The sequence below is a fragment of the Apodemus sylvaticus genome, chromosome 3 (genome assembly GCF_947179515.1).
Source record: "Apodemus sylvaticus chromosome 3, mApoSyl1.1, whole genome shotgun sequence".
NCBI lineage: Eukaryota > Metazoa > Chordata > Mammalia > Rodentia > Muridae > Apodemus > Apodemus sylvaticus.
The window spans coordinates 60202144-60222401 of record NC_067474.1 but is presented as its reverse complement, the minus strand read 5'-3'; the positions used below and the strand labels follow the sequence as shown (position 1 = coordinate 60222401).

At 49.8% G+C, this 20258-nt stretch overlaps 1 protein-coding gene across 1 annotated transcript in view; it reads left to right on the top strand.

The window, feature by feature from the left end:
• Positions 1-20258, top strand: part of Gabbr2 (gamma-aminobutyric acid type B receptor subunit 2) — a 339984-nt gene that overhangs the window by 106427 nt on the left and 213299 nt on the right. The window contains exon 2 of the mRNA XM_052176457.1: positions 9370-9507. Within this exon, the coding sequence (XP_052032417.1) occupies positions 9370-9507 (138 nt within the window). The remainder of the gene's footprint in view (positions 1-9369; positions 9508-20258) is intronic.

Sequence of the window (20258 nt, the reverse complement as noted above, 5' to 3'; positions counted from 1 at the left end):
GATTGCATTTGGTCAGTTTTTCATCACCACAACAGAGAGGCAAACTAGACCAGCGCGTATCCATTGACAGAGGAGTTAGCAGAGAGGGTGGTGTATTCAGAAGGCCTTGGCCTGCCATAGTGCTACAAAAACACAAAGACCAGAACTGTGTTCAGCACCAGACAATGCAGAACATAATGTTGAGTCAAAAGAGCCTGCTTCTGGAATGCACAGAGTGAGTGATCCTACTTAGACAGCTAAACCAAATGATGCAGAGTTGAGAGGAAAGGTGTGTACACAGAGCTATAGACCAGGGATTGGTTCAGGGGTGGGGGTGGGGAGGAATCAGGTCTGCCCTGGGTATGTCCCAGGGTTTGAACTCAGGTTGTCAGGTTTTGCACACCAAGACCCTTCCCCTGCTCAGCCATATCACTGGCCCAGGAATAATTATTGAAAATGAGTGTATTCTGAAATCACATTGCCTAGAACTGAATTCTTACCATTTATGTGACCTTGAGTTAATTATTTAACCTTTAGGGGCCTCGGTTTTCCTACATTTAAAATGGAAATGAAAACCAAGCTGATGTCAGTAATACCATAAGACAGCACTTACAGTTCTCAGTCCTGAGCCTAGCACACCGTGAGGGTGATGGTAGCTGGCGTTCTTTGGCTGTTTGCTTTGGCTTTGGGTTGGAGTTTTAGGTAGGGTCTTGTTCTGTAGCTCAAACGTGGAGTGCTGGAATTGCAGGCATGAGCCGTGACACCACACCGCGGCTAGTATTATGTTCTGTCAGGCAGATGGGAGTATCTGGGAGACCACTGTAGACTCCACAACTCCCAAACACTTGTGCTCAGAAGCGTGCCCAGGAACTAAGCACAGACAGAAGCATCCGTATAGGGTGATTAGAGGAGCCAAGGGCGATTTAACCCAAAGGCATCTCCGAGTAACGCAGGCTGAGTTGAGGTGTCTGGGGGGCTCTCCTGAGGTGGAGGACCATGCTTGTTCAATGAGGCTGCAGAGCTGGGGATGAACAAAATGTGGCTCCTGGGCCATAGCCAGCTGTTGCAGCTTTTAAAAATAAAGTTTTATTGGCTTGCAGCCCCACCCGCTCCTTCATGTAGTATCTGCGGCTGCTCACACGACGGTGGCTGAACCGAGTCTGCTCAGCCCATTGAAGACTGAGATGCTCGCCATCTGGTCCTTCAGGGGACTCTGGGACAAACGATGCAAAAGGAGCGGTGGTCTCAGGCCAACTTATGAACTTTGTCAGAAGCAGGGCTGAGACCCTGGCACTGGAGGGACATTAGCAGACACCACACCGGCTGCTCTTGGGGGGTCAAGATGATGAAGAGGGCTCTGAAACCTGAAAGCAGGCTGGACACATTTGCTGCGTTCAATGTCTCCTTCCAGTCTAGTATTCTGTGGGGAATAATTCTCAGTTTTCAATGGGTCGTTATTAACTCTGACATTTTCTTGGCATTTTTATTTTAAAAAACATTTTCACTCTCAGCTTCATTTTCTTTGAAATTCTCAAGTCAAAGAAGTATTTTAATTCTTTAAAAGTGAGATTTAAATGAAAATGGAACTCATTCCAGAGTCTTACTTCTTTCATTAAAAAAAAAATAAAAGGAGGGGGATTTTAATGGACATTGGATCTATTCCCATTTATAAGTGCTGGATTTTAAGAGCCTGTGTGTGCCAGTGAGTTCTCTGTGACAGGTTCTCACAGGGTAGGAGAAACTATTGGCGACAAAACAGTGTGTTGGAATGTGCAGGTGGTGGCCATTGGCGGGACTGTAGCCAAGCTTCTAGCTGTGCGTGGCAACGTGAGTTAGGAGTAGGTAGTGGGATTACTTCCTGTGTGCCTGCGGATGGTGACCATGCCAACACTGAGCATGTCCTCTTGAGGTAAATAGAGGACGGCCTAGTGGTGTACTTACAGAGAGAGGCTCCTTCTAGGGCTCTGAGGGCAACTTATCAAAAGTCAGATGGCTAACGGTCCAGTGCACAGCTCACTAACAGCTGTCAGACAGGTGCCATAAGTAGGATATCAGAAAGCTTCCAGCATTTTCCTGGCTTCTGCAGGGGCAGCCCCTGTGAGGGGATGATAATCAAGCGCTTCGGGAATCATCTCCAAGAGCAGCCTTTAGGAAGGGGGGCGGGGAAATGTGAAATGCGTGTGAAATTAACTTCCTCCTGAGCTGGAAGGACGAATCTGTGAAGTGTGTCTGGGGAAGTGGCCACAAGCCCTCCCTCAGGAATCACTCGGAGAATCTCCCAGGTGTCAGTGAACTGGACATCAAGCAAATTGATACTCAGCAGGTGACCTGTTGAGGAGCTGCTCTGGTGTGCACTCAGCGACCTTGTCCAGGATACCGTCCTGAGGCCTCACGGGAGAGCTACACTCTGTCAAGGACCTCTGGGAAGCCTCTGTCCAAGGCTTTTAGTGCATGCCTTTGTGGAAGCCGGGCATGTGTTAGCGCAGGCTCAGATGACGGCTCAGGGAGCAGAGGGAGTCCAGAGTTTATTCCACTCCAGGACAGCTGTGAGGTGTGGAACAGATATGAGGAGATGCTGCCTACAGGGAAAGGAGGGGGTCCACCACTGCTGCTTCCAGATCCCCAGCTCTGCTGGGCCCAGCCCACTGCTGGGCTGAGTTTGAAGCCCCGAGATGGTTCAGCTGTGGTCAGCTGGAAAGTCTACCTTTTGGGGATAAGAAACGTCATCCAAGAAGATTCAGAATGGGAAATTAGCGAACAGCTGAGGTTGGCGATACAAGCTTGTAAACTTCTTATCGGGTAAGAATCGAGGTTGATGCTAGCCTGGGACACAGATGGAATTCCATGCCAGACTATGTGATCTAGTGAGGCTCTTACTCAAAAAACAGGAAAGAGGGCCAACAAGATGGTTCAGTGGGTAAAGGTGCTTGCCACCAAGCCGAAAGAGCTGAGTTCAATTCCCAGAACCCACATGAAGATGGGAGAAACTAGAACTGATCCTACAAGCTGACCTCTCTCTGACCTCTCTGTATGTGCCATGGCGATCTATATCCCTCCGCCCCAATACTAATAACATTTTTTTGAAGATTAAAAACAAGGACTGGGAGATTGCTCAGTGGGAAAAGTCCTTGTTATGCAAACATAGGACCTGAGTTCAGATCCCCTACACCCACTGACAGCAAAGCTTGGCATGCTGGGAAGGAGGTTGGGCAGAGACAGGTCTGGAGCTCACTGGGCCTCCAGTCTAGATAACTGATGAGCTCCAGGCTTAATCAGAGGCTCTATCAAAAAAATAGAGAGAATATCTTAATTACTTTTGGAGGTCCTGGCTGACAGCGCTGTTTGAAGGAGATGGTCGATCTTTCCAGTACAGTTAGCTTCAACTTTCACACGCCAAGTTCACTAATTATAAGAAACCTCTGAGCTTGGAATCCAAAAATCCCCACTAATCCAGGCAAGTCGCAGGAGAGACCCTCCCTTCCGGTCCTCAGCGAGGGGAGGCGGGACGTAGATTCCATCACCACTGCCTGTGCCTGGACTTACAGGGGTGGAAGTGGACCAAGAATGGATAAGTAGGAAACGTTCATTTTGTCGCATCAGCACATTAGAAACAAACCCTCCCCACTACACATCAGTGTGTGGAGAAAACTGCTCAGCACCATGTAGACCAGAAAGGACGCAAGTGTATGTTTGAGACTGGTTCTTTCAATGGAGGACAATGTCCTCCGGCACTCTTGCTTTTCTCATTCTAGGCATTAGCTTCTTGTTTTGGCTGCAACAGATCACCATGCTCACAGAGCTGTGCCTGGCATAGCATTGTGCAGCCTTTCTATGGCACCACAAGGCTGATCCATAGATGTATATATAGTGGTTGTAGTAGGGGTTGACCTGGGGTCTTGCTCATGCTAGGGAAGCACTATGGCTCGACTAGATCCTCAGACCTACAGTTTTTTGTTTGACTCATTTGAGACGAAACAGACTATAAATTGGTGCCTTGCTGCCTCTGCTTCTGTAGTGGTTGGGACTCCAGGCTGGTGCCTAAACCAGGGCTGGATCCCTATCTGAAGGTCTGACTGGAGAAGGTCTGCTTCTATGCTAATTTGTATTCCTGACAGAATTTAGAGTCTTTACAAAAGGTTTTAAAATTTTTTATGTGTATACATACATATGTATGCATGAATGTATGTATGTATGCATGTATGTATGTATACCGTGTGTATTCCTTGTATCTATGGAAGTCAGAACAGGGCATTGTGAGACACCCAGTATAGTGTTAGGAACTGAACCTGGGTCTTCTGTATGAGCTGCAAGCACTCTTAATTGCTGAGCCATCTCTCCAGCCCCAGGATCGAGGCTCTCGCCATTGCAAGCCTGAAACCCTCCTCTCCGTGACACACTGCCCTCTAAATCTTTAAGCCACGATGGCCTAACAAGTTCCTCCCACTCTTTCTATCTCTAATTTCCCTGCTGATCCCAGCAAAAGGTCTCTGCTGTTAAGGGCTTGTGGGACTATGGTGAGCCCACACAGATCTTAATTTAAGGTCAGCTAATTAGCACCTCAATTGTATGGGCAAAATCCCTTTTGCCAGGAAATGGCATTTCTAGGAGTAACACTCTGGAGTGGAGGTGTTTGGAGCTGAAACCCTTCCTGCCATTCCTAGTGTAGTAAAAACTGACTCAGGAAAACATTTGGTAGCCTGGGGAGATTCTTCCAGCTCCAACAAGAGTTGTCAGACATGGTGAGATTTGTGAGTTGACCAAACCTGGAGCCGTGTGTTTGGGAGCAGGTAGCCCCGTTGCTAACACAGCATCTTGGGCAGATGGGTGATGCTGCTAAGCAAACAAGAATGAAAAAGCTCATTGTTCTTAGTATTGCTTCCAAGGAGCTCTAACGATAGATCTCATGGCTCTGTGTTACCATTGTTATTAGATGGGAAAACAAGGAACCTCCTTTCCATAAGGATTCAAGCTAGAAATGGCTTTGGAAATCAGGGCAGGAAAACGAAGCCCAAGCTGCTACATCTATACATTGCTTCTCTGCAAAGAGTGAGGCACCCTCAGCTGCCTAGTGGAATAGTCAGCTCAGGACTCCAGGAAACACAAAGAGGGGAGCATTCTTCTCCAGCACTGCCTAACTTCTTTCCTTTCTCGCTCTCCCTTCTTTTTTTTCTTGACTACCCCCAAATTAATGCAATCCACTTCATTTATCTATCTCTCTATCTATCTATCTATTCATCCATCCATCCATCCACCCATCCACCCACCTACACACCCACCGACCCATCCATCTATCTATCCATCCATCCATCTACCTGCCCACCCACTGACCCATCCATCATTATCTATCTATCTATCTATCTATCTATCTATCTATCTATCTATCTATCTATCTACCTATCTGTCCATCCTTCCATCCATCCACCTACCCACCCACACACTGACCCATGTATCCATCTATCTATCTATCTATCTATCTATCTATCCATCCATCCATCTACCCACCCACCTGCCCACCCACCGACCCATCGATCCATCCATCCATCCATCCATCATCATCTATCTATCTATCTACCCATCTACCCATCCACCCATCCACCTATCCACCCATCCACCCATCCATTCATCCACTCACCCACCTATCTATCTATCTATCTATCTATCTATCTATCTATCTATCTATCAGTGATTCATGAACCCCAGACTAGCCTTAAACTCATGATGCATCAAGTCCCCAACCATGCTCTGTATTACAAGTGAGCACCACCACACCCAGTTAATGCAGCACTGGGCTTCAACCCAAGGTCTTGTGCATGCCGGGACTCTGCCAACTGAGCTATATCTCCAGCTCCTAAACCAAATCAAAATGCGAAAGATGAATTCTCTCAGTTATCTACAGGTTACAATCCAAACTCCCCAACAAGACACTAAGGGTCCTGCCTTCTCCTTCCCTGGGCCACAAGTCCTCTTTAGTCAGCTGGGGCATGGGGTGCAGCTGGAGTAAAGGGCTGGCTTATTTCTCTCTTTTTTTGATTCCTTGGTTGACTTTGTTTTGATTTGAAGCATCCATAGTCTTCTTTCTGGGTACCCCCTTGGCGCTCGTTGATCTCGTGGGTTGATTGGGCCCTAAGTGCTATCTCATAGAGCCCCAACTCACGACCTGTGAGGTCTAAGGCCAGAGCTTCTGTATGAGGCAGTCCAGGGCAGAAGCAAACACCTGCTCTGTCCCTATAATGAGCACTTACAGGGGGTGATGTGGATAAGAGGGAAGAAACTAGATGCAGACAACATTCACGCAGAGGGAGACAGGCTGGGTGTGATGGTACTGCCCATTGTCCCGGCTCCTCCTCCTAGGAGGCTGAAGCTGGAGGACTGTTTCAAAGCCAGCTCAGGCAACACAGGGAGACTCTAGTTCAAAGCAAAACCTAAAAGAGGGCCCCAGTGGTGTAGCTCAGTGGTACAGCACTTACCTAGAATGTGCAAAGCTCTGGGTACAAGCCCCAATACTTCAAAAGGAAAGGGCAGAAAGACATACAGACGTGTGGGGAGTCAAAGGTTCCCCAGCGCTTACCCTGTCCTCATGGAATCCAGACAGGAGCCATGAGAAGACCACAGTGAAGTGAATGGCAAGTCCGTGCCTTCCCACCAGCAGACAGAGAGACAGACAGACAGACAGACAGACAGACAAAAATAGGATGATGTTTTTGATAGAGACCAACCTTTGATGTGACAACATGACATCATCTTAAAGTTCACACTCAAGAACACCCCCCACACCCCCTCACACATACAAATCACAAAGTGATCTTTTTTTTTAATTTTTTTTCTTTTTTTCTCTTTTTTTTTCAAAGTGATCTTATAATGCTTTAAGTCTATGATTTGGTGTCAGGCTTCATTCATAGCTCTCGAGGACTGTGTGAGGCCTCAGAATCACTAGAGGACACATCTGTTTAGACAGTGAGTGGGACTGGGTACCACTGGTGGGAGCCCTGTTTTCAGGTGGGCTGGAAACCTGCTTCTAGCAAAGGAAGCAGCAAGCCTGTTTGCTAACCCAGAGGCACGAAGGTGATGGTTTTTATTTTAGGGATTTAAAGGTGGCTGGGGAGGTGATTTGAGCAGCGAGCAGCAGGGAGAGGGGAGAGAACTCAGGCATCCTGAAAAGTGGGCCTCTCACCGTGAAGAGCGCAAGAACATCATCCCAACCTTGTGAACAGCGTAGAGAGGTGGTTCTGTGGCTCTTTCTGCTAGTTCCAAAGTGTTTTCTAACTGCCCTACCTGAGGGCCATCCACCCGACTGGAGGGATGGTGCTCTCTGGTCAGCTGGGCCTCAGCAACTGGTAACCCACGCTTGTTTTCAATGATTTTCTTGTCTACAAATGCTCTAGCTTTTAAAAAATATATAAAATTATTTTGTGTATGTGTATATATATTTTATGTATACTATTTCACATGCAAAAAAAATGTGTACCATGTGCATGCCTGGTGGTGCGGAGGCCAGAGGTCAGTGTTGGATCCCCTGAAACGGGAGTTGCAGACAGCTGTGAGCTACTATGTGCTGCTGGGAATTGAGCCCTGGTCCTCTGGAAGAACAGCCAGTGCTCTTAAGCCATCTGTCATGACAGTGGACCGCTGTTGTGAGGAGAGGTTTGGGGTTTTAGTCCCCTCCTTTTGGGGTTTTCACTCTGATAAACCTCTCCCCTTTCAGAGCAGGCAGAGGGAGGAGAAGGGATGGAGGGTTTTCAGAGGCAGCTGCAGTGGTGAGGTTTGCTGAGCTCCAGGCTGGGGAGGCGGGTCCTCTGTTCAGGGGAGCTGAGCACTGGCTGGGGACAGAGGGAGAAGGGAAGAGGGAGCCATGAGGATTCCTGCCCCTTGGTGCTGCTTCCTCACTGGGGTGCCTGGTATGTTTCCTTGGTCAGGGTTTCTTTCCAGTCCTGGATGGAGCTGTGCCCTCAGGACGAGCTCTGGGCTGAGTGACAGGTGTGAAGCGTTTGCTATTGACTTCTGAGATGGGTGGCGTCTTTTCTCTTCCTCTACCCCGCCCCCACTACCGTGACCAAGGTACACATCCAGTTACCACCTCGAACATCCTTCTAGTGTCTTGTGGCATTAACACATTCACACTGTGACAACATCCCTCCCTCCGTTTCCAGAGCTCCGGCACACTCCCACATCAAAGCCCTCAGCCTCCTGAGCAGCGATCCACACTTCCCTCTCACCACGCCCCTCACAACCACAATCGCAGTTCCTGCTTCTGTGAATTTGTCCTCGGAGGTGCTTCACATGAGTGGAATCCTACAGTAACGGGCCTGTCGGAAATGAAGACATTTTAAAGAGATGCGTTTGTTCAGCGTCCTCCATCTGACTGTTGGACTATTGAAACAATGGACCCCAAAGTAGTTTGGCATCCTCACCCCGCCCCCAGGAATCTCATGCTGGGAGGAGGAGACAAGGCTGAGCTTGGTCATGGCTATAGGAGGAGCTTGTCTCCAGAAAAGAGATTTCACAGATCTAGCAACTTCTCAGACCACTTTGCAATGTGAAATAGAAGTCCAGACAAGGATGGGTCAGTGGTGGGTGGGACCACACCTTGACCAGACATCTCAGATGCGTATGGCCCCAGTCCGATATTAAACCTTTAATTTCACTTCAGGGCTCCAACCATGACCTAGAGGAGTCACTAGCCCTTTCTTCCTCTTCCCAGTGTGGCACTATCATTTGGTTCTATCGTGCATCAGAATTTCTTCCCTCTTTAAGGCTGCCTACTATTCCAATGCATGCATATCCAACCGTTTGCCTGTCCCTTCATTTGCTGACAGACTTCGGGATGTTTCTACCTTTGGGCTGTTGTGACCAGTACTGCTCTGAACATGGAGTACAGATGTCTTTGAATCAATGCTCTCGGTTCTTCAGGGTTTCCATTTATACAGAGTTCTTGTACCATATGGTGATTCTTTGTTGACTTTTTAGGGTAGACACACTGTTTTCATCAATGCAATTGTTTTAGTCAATGTAATTGTTTTATATCACCACGGAAAGTGTACAAAGCTTGCAGTTTCTTTACACCCTGCCAACACTTGTCCTTGTATGTTTTCACAATAGCCAGAATGTGGCCTCGTCTTTTAAAATGTAAATGACTATAGACCGGAGGCTTGGGGACCTGCGGTTTTCCTCTGTGTGTGTGCTACAGAGATAGCCAAGGAACTGCATTTTGAGGGCACTTAAGTTTAGGGCCTGGGCTTGGGGCTGTGTGGAGAGACCCCAGCCGGGGCAAACTGCAGTTTGTCCAAGGGTTTCCATGATGGCGAGTTGACTGTGTGTTCCTATCATGGGGCTCTTGCCCCAGGACAGCCCACATCTAATTTAGGCCTTGCTCTCTTTCTGTTTTCTCCCCAGTGTGACAATGCAAAGGGACTGAAAGCCTTCTATGATGCAATAAAGTATGGACCGAACCATCTGATGGTGTTTGGAGGCGTCTGTCCATCTGTCACATCTATTATCGCAGAGTCCCTCCAAGGCTGGAATCTGGTGCAGGTAAGGGCGGAGTCCATACCCCGACAAAGAATTGTCATTGTGGGCTTTGAGCACTTAGCAGGGATGGGCCTTGAGTAATGTGGGTCCTAGGCTACGCTGCCCTCGCTGCTGACCCCTGACCCTGCCTGTTCTTCCAGTGAACGTACCAAGAGTCTTTAACTGCGCTTTCTGTCTCCTGTGTTGAAGCCTGGCTGCTCACTGCTGATTCCCTAGCCAGACTTGCAGGCTCATTAAGTCCTATCAGCTGTCTGGATGGTCCTCTCCTCCCCTCTTTTCGACACCGACCCACGGCACAGTCCCCAGAGAGCACCACCCTCAGATATCACAGCCCCACAGGAACCCAGGGCTGCCTCAGAACCTGCCCACTGCACCGTGTGTCAGGTGTCCCCTATCTTTTCCTTTGCACATCTTCTTGCCCACTGAAGGTCTCCTTTGACCAAGACTGCCCTTTTCCTCATTAAGCCATTCCTAGGCTCCTGGCCAGGTGTTGACTTTTGAGCAAGCGGACTCTTACACGATCAGATGCAGTGGGTGTATAGCTGGTTGTAGATGAGGCTCAACGGTAAGACTATAAATGGGAAGGAAAAGTATCAAAACACATGGCCACAAGGGCGAGTGATAGTAGCCCATGTACATCCCATCGTCCATCCGTCCATCCATCCATGATTTATTTATCCCTCCATCCATCATTATTTACCATTCTATCCAGCATCTATCCACCCATCATCCATCCAGCTACCCATCTATCTGTCTGTCCATTCATCTACTGTCCATCTACCTCTTCATCTGTTAATGTCTGTCTTCCTTCCAATCAACCAAAAAAAAATTAGGGGGGGGGGGGAACAACTCCCTTTCTGCCTGGAACGCTAGTAGACACGGGGAGGTAGAACCGAAGGGCGGAAATGGTCCCCATCATGTCAGAGCTTGATACTGGAACGAGGCCAGTCAGTAAATAAGGAAGTAGCAGTAATCCTCAGGATGGTCCCTGAAGCCTTCCAGGCACCAGACACTGTCATAAACCCTAATGTGCACCAATTCAGTCTTTGTTACTGATCTGTTACCACCTCCATTTTATATATAAGGAAGCTGGGGAACATTGGAGGTAGGGATTCACAGCTAATAAGCAGTAAGGCCAGATTTAAATTCAACTAGTCTGGCCCTTGCAATGAGGCTGTTGTAAGAATTCAGGGATGTGCTCAACATAAGCAGGGGCATGGGATGAAAGAGAGGCTATGTGGGCACTCCGCATAGGCCTCTGGGAGATGGTAACCCTCAGTCTGAGATCTAAAGGGTGGGAAAGGGCTGCCGGGTGACCTGCGGCCCTGTGAGTGAACAGAATGGCCAGTTTAGACAGGCATCTGATAATGAGGAAGAGCCTGCGTGTCTGGTGGCAGAATTCAGGGCTGGGGTTGAGAAGTCAGGACAGTGATAGAGCACCAACAGGGACCTTCCTTGAGTCTAAGTTATGGCAGAGGTGCGGTGCAAAATCGATAGCCCACTGAATCGGGCCCACATGGGCTCTCCTGGCATGGGGCACAGAGTTACCGCTGAAGCAGGAGAGGAGGCAGGCAGGCAGGTTACAGAGGATAGCAGTACAAGAGGAATACAGTATTAATGGGTGGGAATGTGGGTGGGCTTGGGCAGTGGGGACCCTTCATGTACCTGGAGCAGGCTACACTGGGTGTGGTCCTGTGCAAAAGAAGGGGCTAGAAAGCAGTGAGCCTCACAGCCTCCAGGGAATGCCTCCAGCACAGGCCAGAGTGTGTGGGAGCCTGGCATTAAGCCCTCAAGGTGTCCCTAGCTGTTGCAAGCCCAAGGCCCAGTCCCTCACCTTCTCTGGATTTGAGTTCCTTCTTGATAGCAGGAGGCTCCATAAACACAGAGCCAAGGGCAGACCGGCTGAAGAACAAAGCCTCCGTGGACAGCCACAGTCAGTGTGGCCTTGGCTAGAGGGCTGAGTGAGGTCTGCTAGCCACTTCTGTCTCCCCCTCCTTCAGTAGACTTGCAGTGTATCTGCAAGCAGTATCTTTGGGTACCACTCAAAGCCAGCCCACTACTTCCCTGCCTGTGTTTCCTGCCAGATCCCAGGGCCAGATCAAGGGCTCCAGTGGGATGTGAAGTGAATGGGCCCAGAGACCTGGGGACTGGGCAGTGCTAGACGGATCTGAGTGATCTGATGATATGGGAGACAATGTGGTCGACTGAGCCCGAGAGAGCCATTCTCCTCTAGCCTCGCAGAGTCTGAATGTGGGAAGAAAGGCAGATCTGGATCCTGGTGGGAAGGGCCTGCCAGCCTGGAAACCTGCCCCCCCCTCACTTACAGGAACTGTACATCCATTTGTTATGATCCAAGCTATGGTTCCCCCAAGCTGCTTCTGCCCAGTCTGGAGCTGCTGGAGGATTTGAATGCCTCGACTTCTTCCCGAAATGGGTTGTAGGGTGTGGGCTGCATGCGGAGTCCTAACTGTCCCTTGAAGGTGTGGGGACCCTTGCTGGACCAAGACCACCTGGGATGCTGGAAAGAGAATAGGCTGTTTCTGTTTCCCAGGCCACAAAAATAGGGATTCTCCTGCTGCTGGGTAAAAACACACGCTGGTACTGACAGGTTAATTTTAACTTTTGCCTTTTGCTGTGTTTCTTGAGTCAGACCTGCTGCGAGGGAGGCTCACACTGTGTTTGTCCTGATTTGAGTCACAATTCCCACACCTCAATGTGAGGACCAGGGAAGGGTAACTTGGTTCCTCTCCTATCCCAGGGAGGTCCTGGGCAGCACACAGGACTCAAATGTGAGCATCGCAAAGGGAGAGACCAACTGGGACACAACCAGGAAGGCGCTAGCTGACCATCAAAGAAGGGGGCATGGTGGGATGGTAGAGGAGGGTGAGGTTTGGGTCTCTAGGGCTGCATGCCTGTCTGGGAAGTCCGTGATTATCTGTGATACAAGTGCGAGAGACAGGAGGCATGGTGGAAGTTAGAGGGTATAGGTTTCAACTCCCGCAGGCAATCTGTGGCTGTGTAAAGTTCCTTCTCTTGGAGATATGTGATCAGCTACCTCCTCCTAAAGACCAGAGGACAAGCCAAGGTGCAATGCCACTGCAGGTCACCCCAGGCAACCAACAAGTTTGTCGGACTTGCTCAAGAGAGGTTACCTCTCATGGCGGCCTCATTCAAAGTTCTTTGCTCAGCATAGATGGCAGCTTCCTTGTAGCCGCACAGATGGAGCCTCCTTCCCCTCAGCTTGCCCAGCTCAGACATGATAGTGCCATCCCTGTCCCTAGACCATGAGGATAGTGCAGTAACACACCCACCCCAGTTGCCCAAGTTGCCCTGAGCATTGTGGTGTCTGCTAGGGTGTGCTCTGGGAGGAGACCATGAATTAGAATTAGACTGATGACTTGGAGTCCCTGTGGGGGTGGGGTGGGGCAGGCTTATTTTAAGGGAACACAATCTGGGCCTCCAGGAAGTGCAGGACCAGGTTAGAGGATTCGTGGACTCTCTCAGTGACCCACTTTCCACACTGGGCCAGCCCGGTGTCAGCAGCTCAGGTGACTGCTCTATACTCTGATCCCGTGGCCAGGTGCTCATTAGGATCTCTCATCTCTAGAGACCCTTAGTGAGAGCTGCTGATGCTGCTCAGGTGTGAGGAGGAGGACCTGAGGGGCGTTGTAAGAGACAGCTTCCAGGTGCATTGGCCTGTGTCACCAAGGCAAAGCCCCATTGTATGGTGTGACAAGGACATTTCTCCAGCCTACCTTCTGGCCTCAAAACATGCTGCTTCCTCAGCCTCTGGGGCCCCTTTGCCCAGCAGGGCATCCTTCATGGGTTCATCTTCTAGAGGCTTCTTCCTCTGGGAAGCTGCACCCCTAACTGACATGTTCTCTTCCTTGTGGGTCCCTTCTGAGGCATTCACCGCTCTTTGTTCCCTGCTGCTCTGTGTCTCAAAGAGGCCAGAGCCTTTCTCTCCTGAACTGCAGACCCCTGCAGAGCCTAACACCTATGCCCTGCCATACCCATTCCCCCATCTCACCAGCACTCAGATAACTGAAGCACCTCCAACCGCGGTGTTTGCCAACCAGATGCAAGGGTGAGCTCTGGCTCTGCCACAGCCATCCCCATCCCCCCACCCGCTTAGCTTTAATCACCTGGTTCACCTGAGCAGATCTTCCGAGCTCTTCCTCAGCATCCCACTTTCCCACTCTGCTGACAAAGATCTACCCACTACACACACACACACACACACACACACACACACACACACACACACACGAGCACACCAGCCTTGTCTGGCCTTCTGGGCTGAGGAGAGGAAGGAGAGCTGGAAGCAGGGCAGGGAAGATGAAGAGTGCATAGCTTGACCCGAACTATGGAGGCCGAGCCAGGCAAAGGTGGTCTCAGAGCAGGACAGACCTCCGGAGCCCCGGGGGGAAGAGCAGGCTGCTTCAGCTTGCAGTCGCTGCTGCCACAGATGTGATTGCAAACTGCTAGAGTGAAGAGGATGGAAATAAGGTCAGATTGCTGTCAGGCTAAAGGGCGGCCGTGAGAACAGCAAACATCAGCTCCTTAAGAACCGCATCCCACGGAGCTTGTCCTTTAAAAGGCTCCGCAGTAAATTATTAACTCTTGCTTGCCTTTCTCCAGGCGCCCCCAAGGTATTCCCACAGTCCACCCTGCCTCCTGGCCAACCTTGGCATGCCCCTGAGCTCCTCAGGGAGCTCCTTGGCCAGAAAAGATCTCACTGACATAGGAGTTGTCTCCTTGGATAAGAAGCTCCTACGAGGTTGGATTGGGTGGAGGCACTGGGGCCATTCCAATGGTGAAAGATTTTTGCAAACCCCTTGCCAGTCAAGGTCCAGTACATTCAGGACTCTATTTCCCCAAACTGGACATCTTGCTTGGTTTTGACATTAAAGCGCCATCCTTTGGCCTACTGGGGTTTGCTAGGTGACTGTCTTATCTCTCAGACTCCCTCTTCTGTAAAACGGGCATTGCAAGCCTGACTTTTGTTTCTTGCAGATGTAGTCAGAGTGAATGGCGAGCCGCTCTCCCTTTAGCCAAGTAAAAACATTTTTTTTATGAATGATGAAACAGGAGCTGCTGTTCTGATTGCCCTGGCTCCTCCAATCAGAGCAGACATCTGCGGGCATCTGATGAGAATTTGGAAATCACTCTCTGCTCTGCATGGCCTGCAGGGTTTGTTTGCTCTGGTCCCTTGAACCTCTGGAGCACAAAGGTCAAGGGTGGGCGGGGACTTGGCAGCTAGATACTCAAAGTTCACAAGACTGCCTCTCCACCCCTAGGAGTCAAAGTTGACCAAGCCCACACCCTGCCACAGCCCAACTCAGATGGCTGCCATGCCCTTGCAACAGAGGGCGCAGTGGAGCGGAAAGCATTTAGGGTGGCAGTGTGATTAGGCACCGAAACGCTGCGCCTGCTGAGGCTGCTGCTGTCTAAGAAACAGAACAGAGGCCAATGACGCGGAACAGTTGGAGCCTTTCTTGGCACTGGTCTCTGGAGGGGCCATTTAGAACATTAATAATCTATGAGATGCTTCTGCCTTCTGGAGTCATTAAAAACAAAAGAAGGGAGGGAAAGAATGAGTGTTATTAATATTAGAGGTAGGCTTTGCAAGCCCAGCAAAGGGAAGGCATGGGAGAGACCCCATATTAATAGTAGAAGGAGACTCTGGGGGCCAAGCAGAGGAAAGGTTGGGAGACACTCCAGGAATGTGAAGACGTTAGAAAGTCCTCACTGGTCACATCGTAGGGCGCCAGGTACAATAGGGACCGGCTGTCTGAGTCAACTAGGCAGGATGCCACAAGCAGGGCAAGGAGAAGGCCAGCAACTTCTGGCTGGAGTGCCCTTGGAAGGAGAGAGAAGGAGTCATCAGCTGGTTTTCATGGTAAAGAAATAGGGGAGTGGTTTCCAGGCAGGACCAGTGCCAGTGGTTGTGGTAACAAAGAGGTTGCTGTGGGCACAAGGCTGAAGAACTTAGAGAGGTGAAGGGCATAGTGGGGAGATCTTGGGGTAAAGAAGGAGTGCTGCATGGGGCCTGGCCCTGCTACTCATTTGGCCTTTGACCAGGGCTACCCAGAATGCCTTGAGCCTAGACGCTCAACTGCCTACTGGGCAATGCTTCCTGCCTGGCAAAACTTTCCTACCCTTTTCCTTCTAAGACCAGCCTTTCACTGGATTCCTTCCATGAAACCTTTTCTGATTTCTCTGGAATTTGCTGGTAACTTACCCAGGTTCCTCCCCTCTTCATGGCTTTTAGTGTTCCCTCTCCCCTCTGCACGGAGGAGGGTCATGACAGTTCCCAATTCTTCATCCTCCATGATACTGTGGTACCCTATAGACATAGCTAAGACTTATCAATCTCTTCCTGTCTAGAAATCTTTTTCTACCATGGCCTGAAGCTGGACAGAGTCCTACCCAGTCATGGGTGTGAGGTTAGAACAGAGTTCACACCACAGCTTCACATGGGTGTGCCTTTGGGGTTCCCTGCCCTTTAGGATCCAAACTGCTACGCATTTGGTGGAAGGAGTGAAGAGCCGGAGGAGACCCTCCTCTCGCTGGTTCATTCATTCATTCATTCACTCATTCACTCGCCCACTGGCTTATGCCGAGTCTTCCGTGCACCCCATCACTCACTAGATACGGTACCTGCAGTCTGCCCTCCCCGGCTCTTCCAGACCAGCTCAGCACATGAAACCTGTCACCCGAGAGAGGGAAACATGGCAGCTCAGCACAGTTGCTAGAACAGAGGACTGAGATTGAGAAGCTTGAGAGACCTGCACCTCTGAGTACTCTCATTAGCAGGGTAGCGAATCAGAGTCCTCCAGAGCCTCCCTAAGCTTCTGTGCAATGGAGCAAAAACACAGACCCAGGGAACAGGGAAGGACTCAAGGACAGGAAAAGAGTGACACACAGACACCCTCTACAGAATGGACTGTGACCTCCCCCACCATACCACACACACACACACACACACACAATATCCTATGGATGCATCTGTAATATGAAATGCCAGCCAGGCCCTGGCTTGGGAAATTCTTGAGGATTTATAAGTCTCCACTTGTCTCCAGACTCAAAGTTGCGTGCAGAAAATGAACTATCAGAAACCATGAAGGTGACTCAGAACAATACAGTCAGCAGAGCACCTGCCAGGAAGGCGGGGCAAGCCCACAGCCTGACGGAGGGCACGTGTTCTCTTTCATTTTTTCTCCAGCAGCTGAAGCTGGCTAAGGAAGAGGAAGCTTTCGAGAGCATGGCTGTTCCCAATCTCTTCCTGCCACAGGCTCGGCCCATATCTTCCCTGTCAATCTGACGGAAGATTCAATTCAAGGTTCTGACCCCCATTTTTAATTCAGGACCACGGCATGGAACGTAGCAGCAGCTCCCAGTGTGCGACTCCAGTGGCCTCACTGCTGAGGCGTGTCTTTCCCCACCAGCCACCTCCACTGCTTTCTGGAAGTCTAAAGGGTGTAAATAATTCATTTAAAATAAATAAATCACTCAAACTACTTACGGTAGAAGCAGGGCAGCTTGTGGTTGGGGCAACTGTGGTAGATGTCGGATAGGGAAGGAAGAAGAGACCCCTCCCCCGGCCCGTAACGTACAGGCAGGTGGGACCTGAGAATATCCGGTGCAGTGCTTCCTGGGGTGGGTAAATGAGGGGTAGATCCAGATGCTGGTGACTGTTATGGTGACCCAGGCAGGTGGCTTTGCCTATCCCAGCCTAAGTGGCTTGTCACAAAGCCCACTTCAATCATCATGGCCTTTGCCCAAGCTTGGCTTCTAACACTGTGTGAGCTCTCTCCTCTTCCTCCTCATGTGCCAAACCTACAAAGTACACACTGTGACTCCCCTCGCCTCACGGATGAGGAAACTGAGGCACACAAAGACTGGATGGTTTCCCAAAGGAGTCTTACACAGCTCCAGAATCACTGCTGACAGCGACTGGACTGCTGCCTGTCCCTCAATCACACACACTGCGAGGCAGGTCAGCAGGGGAAGCTGGTCCTGATTAAGATGTGTCCAGATGCTGACAGCAGGATGCGGAGAGCCCACAGTCTTGCGCTGCTGTAACTGACCACTGACCGTGTGCCCAGAGGCCGTAGATTCTCCGAACTGATTCTTTATAGTGTGCATGAGTCCATAGAGGGCCTGGGCTAGCTTAAGTCTCTTTATATGGAAGAGGTTCTCATTGGAGGTCACTCATGATCCATGTATACATGTATACACAGAGAGAGGAGGCAGGAGGTGGAGCACACACACAGATTTGTTCTGGTGGTGACCATCCTATTGTTAAGTAAGAGACACCCGTTCTTAGGGAATTCCTGCTACTGTATTGCTGTATTGGGGTGACACATTACACAGAGGCACACATACGGAGACACATAGGCAAACACATACACACACATGTACAGGGGTGCATGCAGACAGAAGGTACACAGAGATATACACACAGGGACACACAAGCACACACACAGAGGTGCACATATATATAGAAGCACATAGGGACACACAAACATAGCCCAAAGGCATATGCACACACATACACACTGGCACACAAACATAAAGGCACAAGCACATACACACACAGATGGACATACCCAGGGACACACAAACACACAGGCACACATGTATGCATGTACACAGAGACACACACAAAGGCAAACACACACAGGCACACATCCCCTTTAAACTTACTTCCCACCCAATAAGATGTTTTGCATAAACTGATGATCCTTTTGGATTCCAAGGCTAGAGACTAGCTGTTGGTGAACGGATGCCTACCAAGCCCTTCGAGCATACCCTCAGCTCCACCTCAGAGGTCTTATAATAAATGAACTGGTTGTTTTAGGAGCACATAACTTGCACTACTTGTGAATTATACAGAAGGCTTTTGCTTTGAATCAGTTTACAAAGAATCTTAAATTATTTAGCATTTCCACCGTGAGTGGCTGAGCCTCAAGGAGCAGAAAGGGCTCCACCCGAGGAAAACAACCCTAGGTTAGATACGTAGAAATCATGACGAAACGGGCATAGGAACACAAATTTCCCCACTTCCCCCAAGTTCTCAGGCAGGGTGTTCCATCCCCTGGTCTGGGAACACAGAATGCTGGCTTGGTACGTATTGGGGAGGGGCACCCTGCCTGTCTTCAGTGTCTTCTAAACCACCCAGCTGTCCCTGCAGTAATGGGCGGGAGGGACTTCAGCCCAGGAAACGACCCAGTCCTTCATTCAGAGCACAGAAAAGAATACGCCTCCACCTACAGAGCAAGCTCCACATCCCTAGGAACTTCCCACAGCGTCTAACAAACTCATCTGTGCCCCTCCCCACCCACCCCTGCCACCCTGGCGGTCAGGTCATTCTCGTTTAAGCCACCTCAGTGTTCATCCTGCTTGGTGACATCAGCTCCTTCTGCAAGGCTGGGAGCCCAGGGTCTGGCTGTGATCCAAAAGCCCCCACCCACTCCCACCCCTACTCCCCACCCCCACCCCCATCCCCCACCGCCAGGAGCTGTTTCTCTTAGGATTTCTTGGTAGCCTCTCTTGTGTAAGTTGCATCATGTGTAAGAACTCATGGCTCATTAAAAGTGCGATGATCGCACTGCATCTGTGGCAGCCATCTTTACTGTGGAGGGTGTATGCTGATTGGTTACATTTTCCCCAAATTCTCTCCCCCAAAAGTACAGGAATATCAAATTCTCTTTGCCCTATGCCAAAAGCTGTTTACAGTTGCTAATCTTGTTCCACCTGCCTTTTCCACACACACACACACACACACACACACACACGCACACACACATACACATGCACACACTCACACTCACATGCACATGCACTGCATAATCCCTCTCATACCCATTCATATATGGCCACTTATTTTTTTGAGGATGTACCGGACAGCAGTTTGAACACATGTTTCATTCCAATACAGTAGCAGGAATCCCCTAAGAACGGTTGTATTCTCTTACATAATAATACTAGGCTCATCACGACGGAAACAATTCGGTGCCACAGTCACATTACATAATAGATGGTCTATATTCTGATTTCCCTCTTGTCCCCAAAATGTCTGCATAGCCATTTATTTATAGGTGAAGAGGGGGATCAAGGATCCAAGAGCCAGAGTCTTGTTTTGACACTTCGGGCTTCTTTAATCTGCAACAGTGCTCCCCACCCTTTTCCTTCCTCTGTGTGTGTGTGTGTGTGTGTGTGTGTGAGAGAGAGAGAGAGAGAGAGAGAGAGAGAGAGAGACAGAGAGACAGAGAGAGACAGAGACAGAGACAGACAGACAGACACAGAGGGATACAGAGACACACACAGTGAGAGAGGGACAGAGACACAGAGACAGAGACACAGAAACATACACTCACACAGAGAGACAGACAGACAGAGAAAGTGCCAGAGACAGAGAGAGGCACAGAGACACAGACACACACACAAAGAGACAGAGAGACAGTGACAGAGACACAAAGAGAAACAGAGACACAAGAGACAGAGTCAGAGAGACAGACACACACAGGGTGAGAGAGAGAGACAGAGAGAGACAGAGAGAGAGAGAGAGAGAGAGAGAGAGAGAGAGAGAGAGAGAGAGAGAACCCAGGGCCTTATAAACCAGATACGCTTGCCACAGTCCCCAGTAGATACCTTTATTACTTCACTTCTTCAAGCAGCCCTGACTCTTCCTGGTGGGAGATATTTTGGAGCCAATTCCTGAGGCCTGGACATGCTCACCCTAGCTA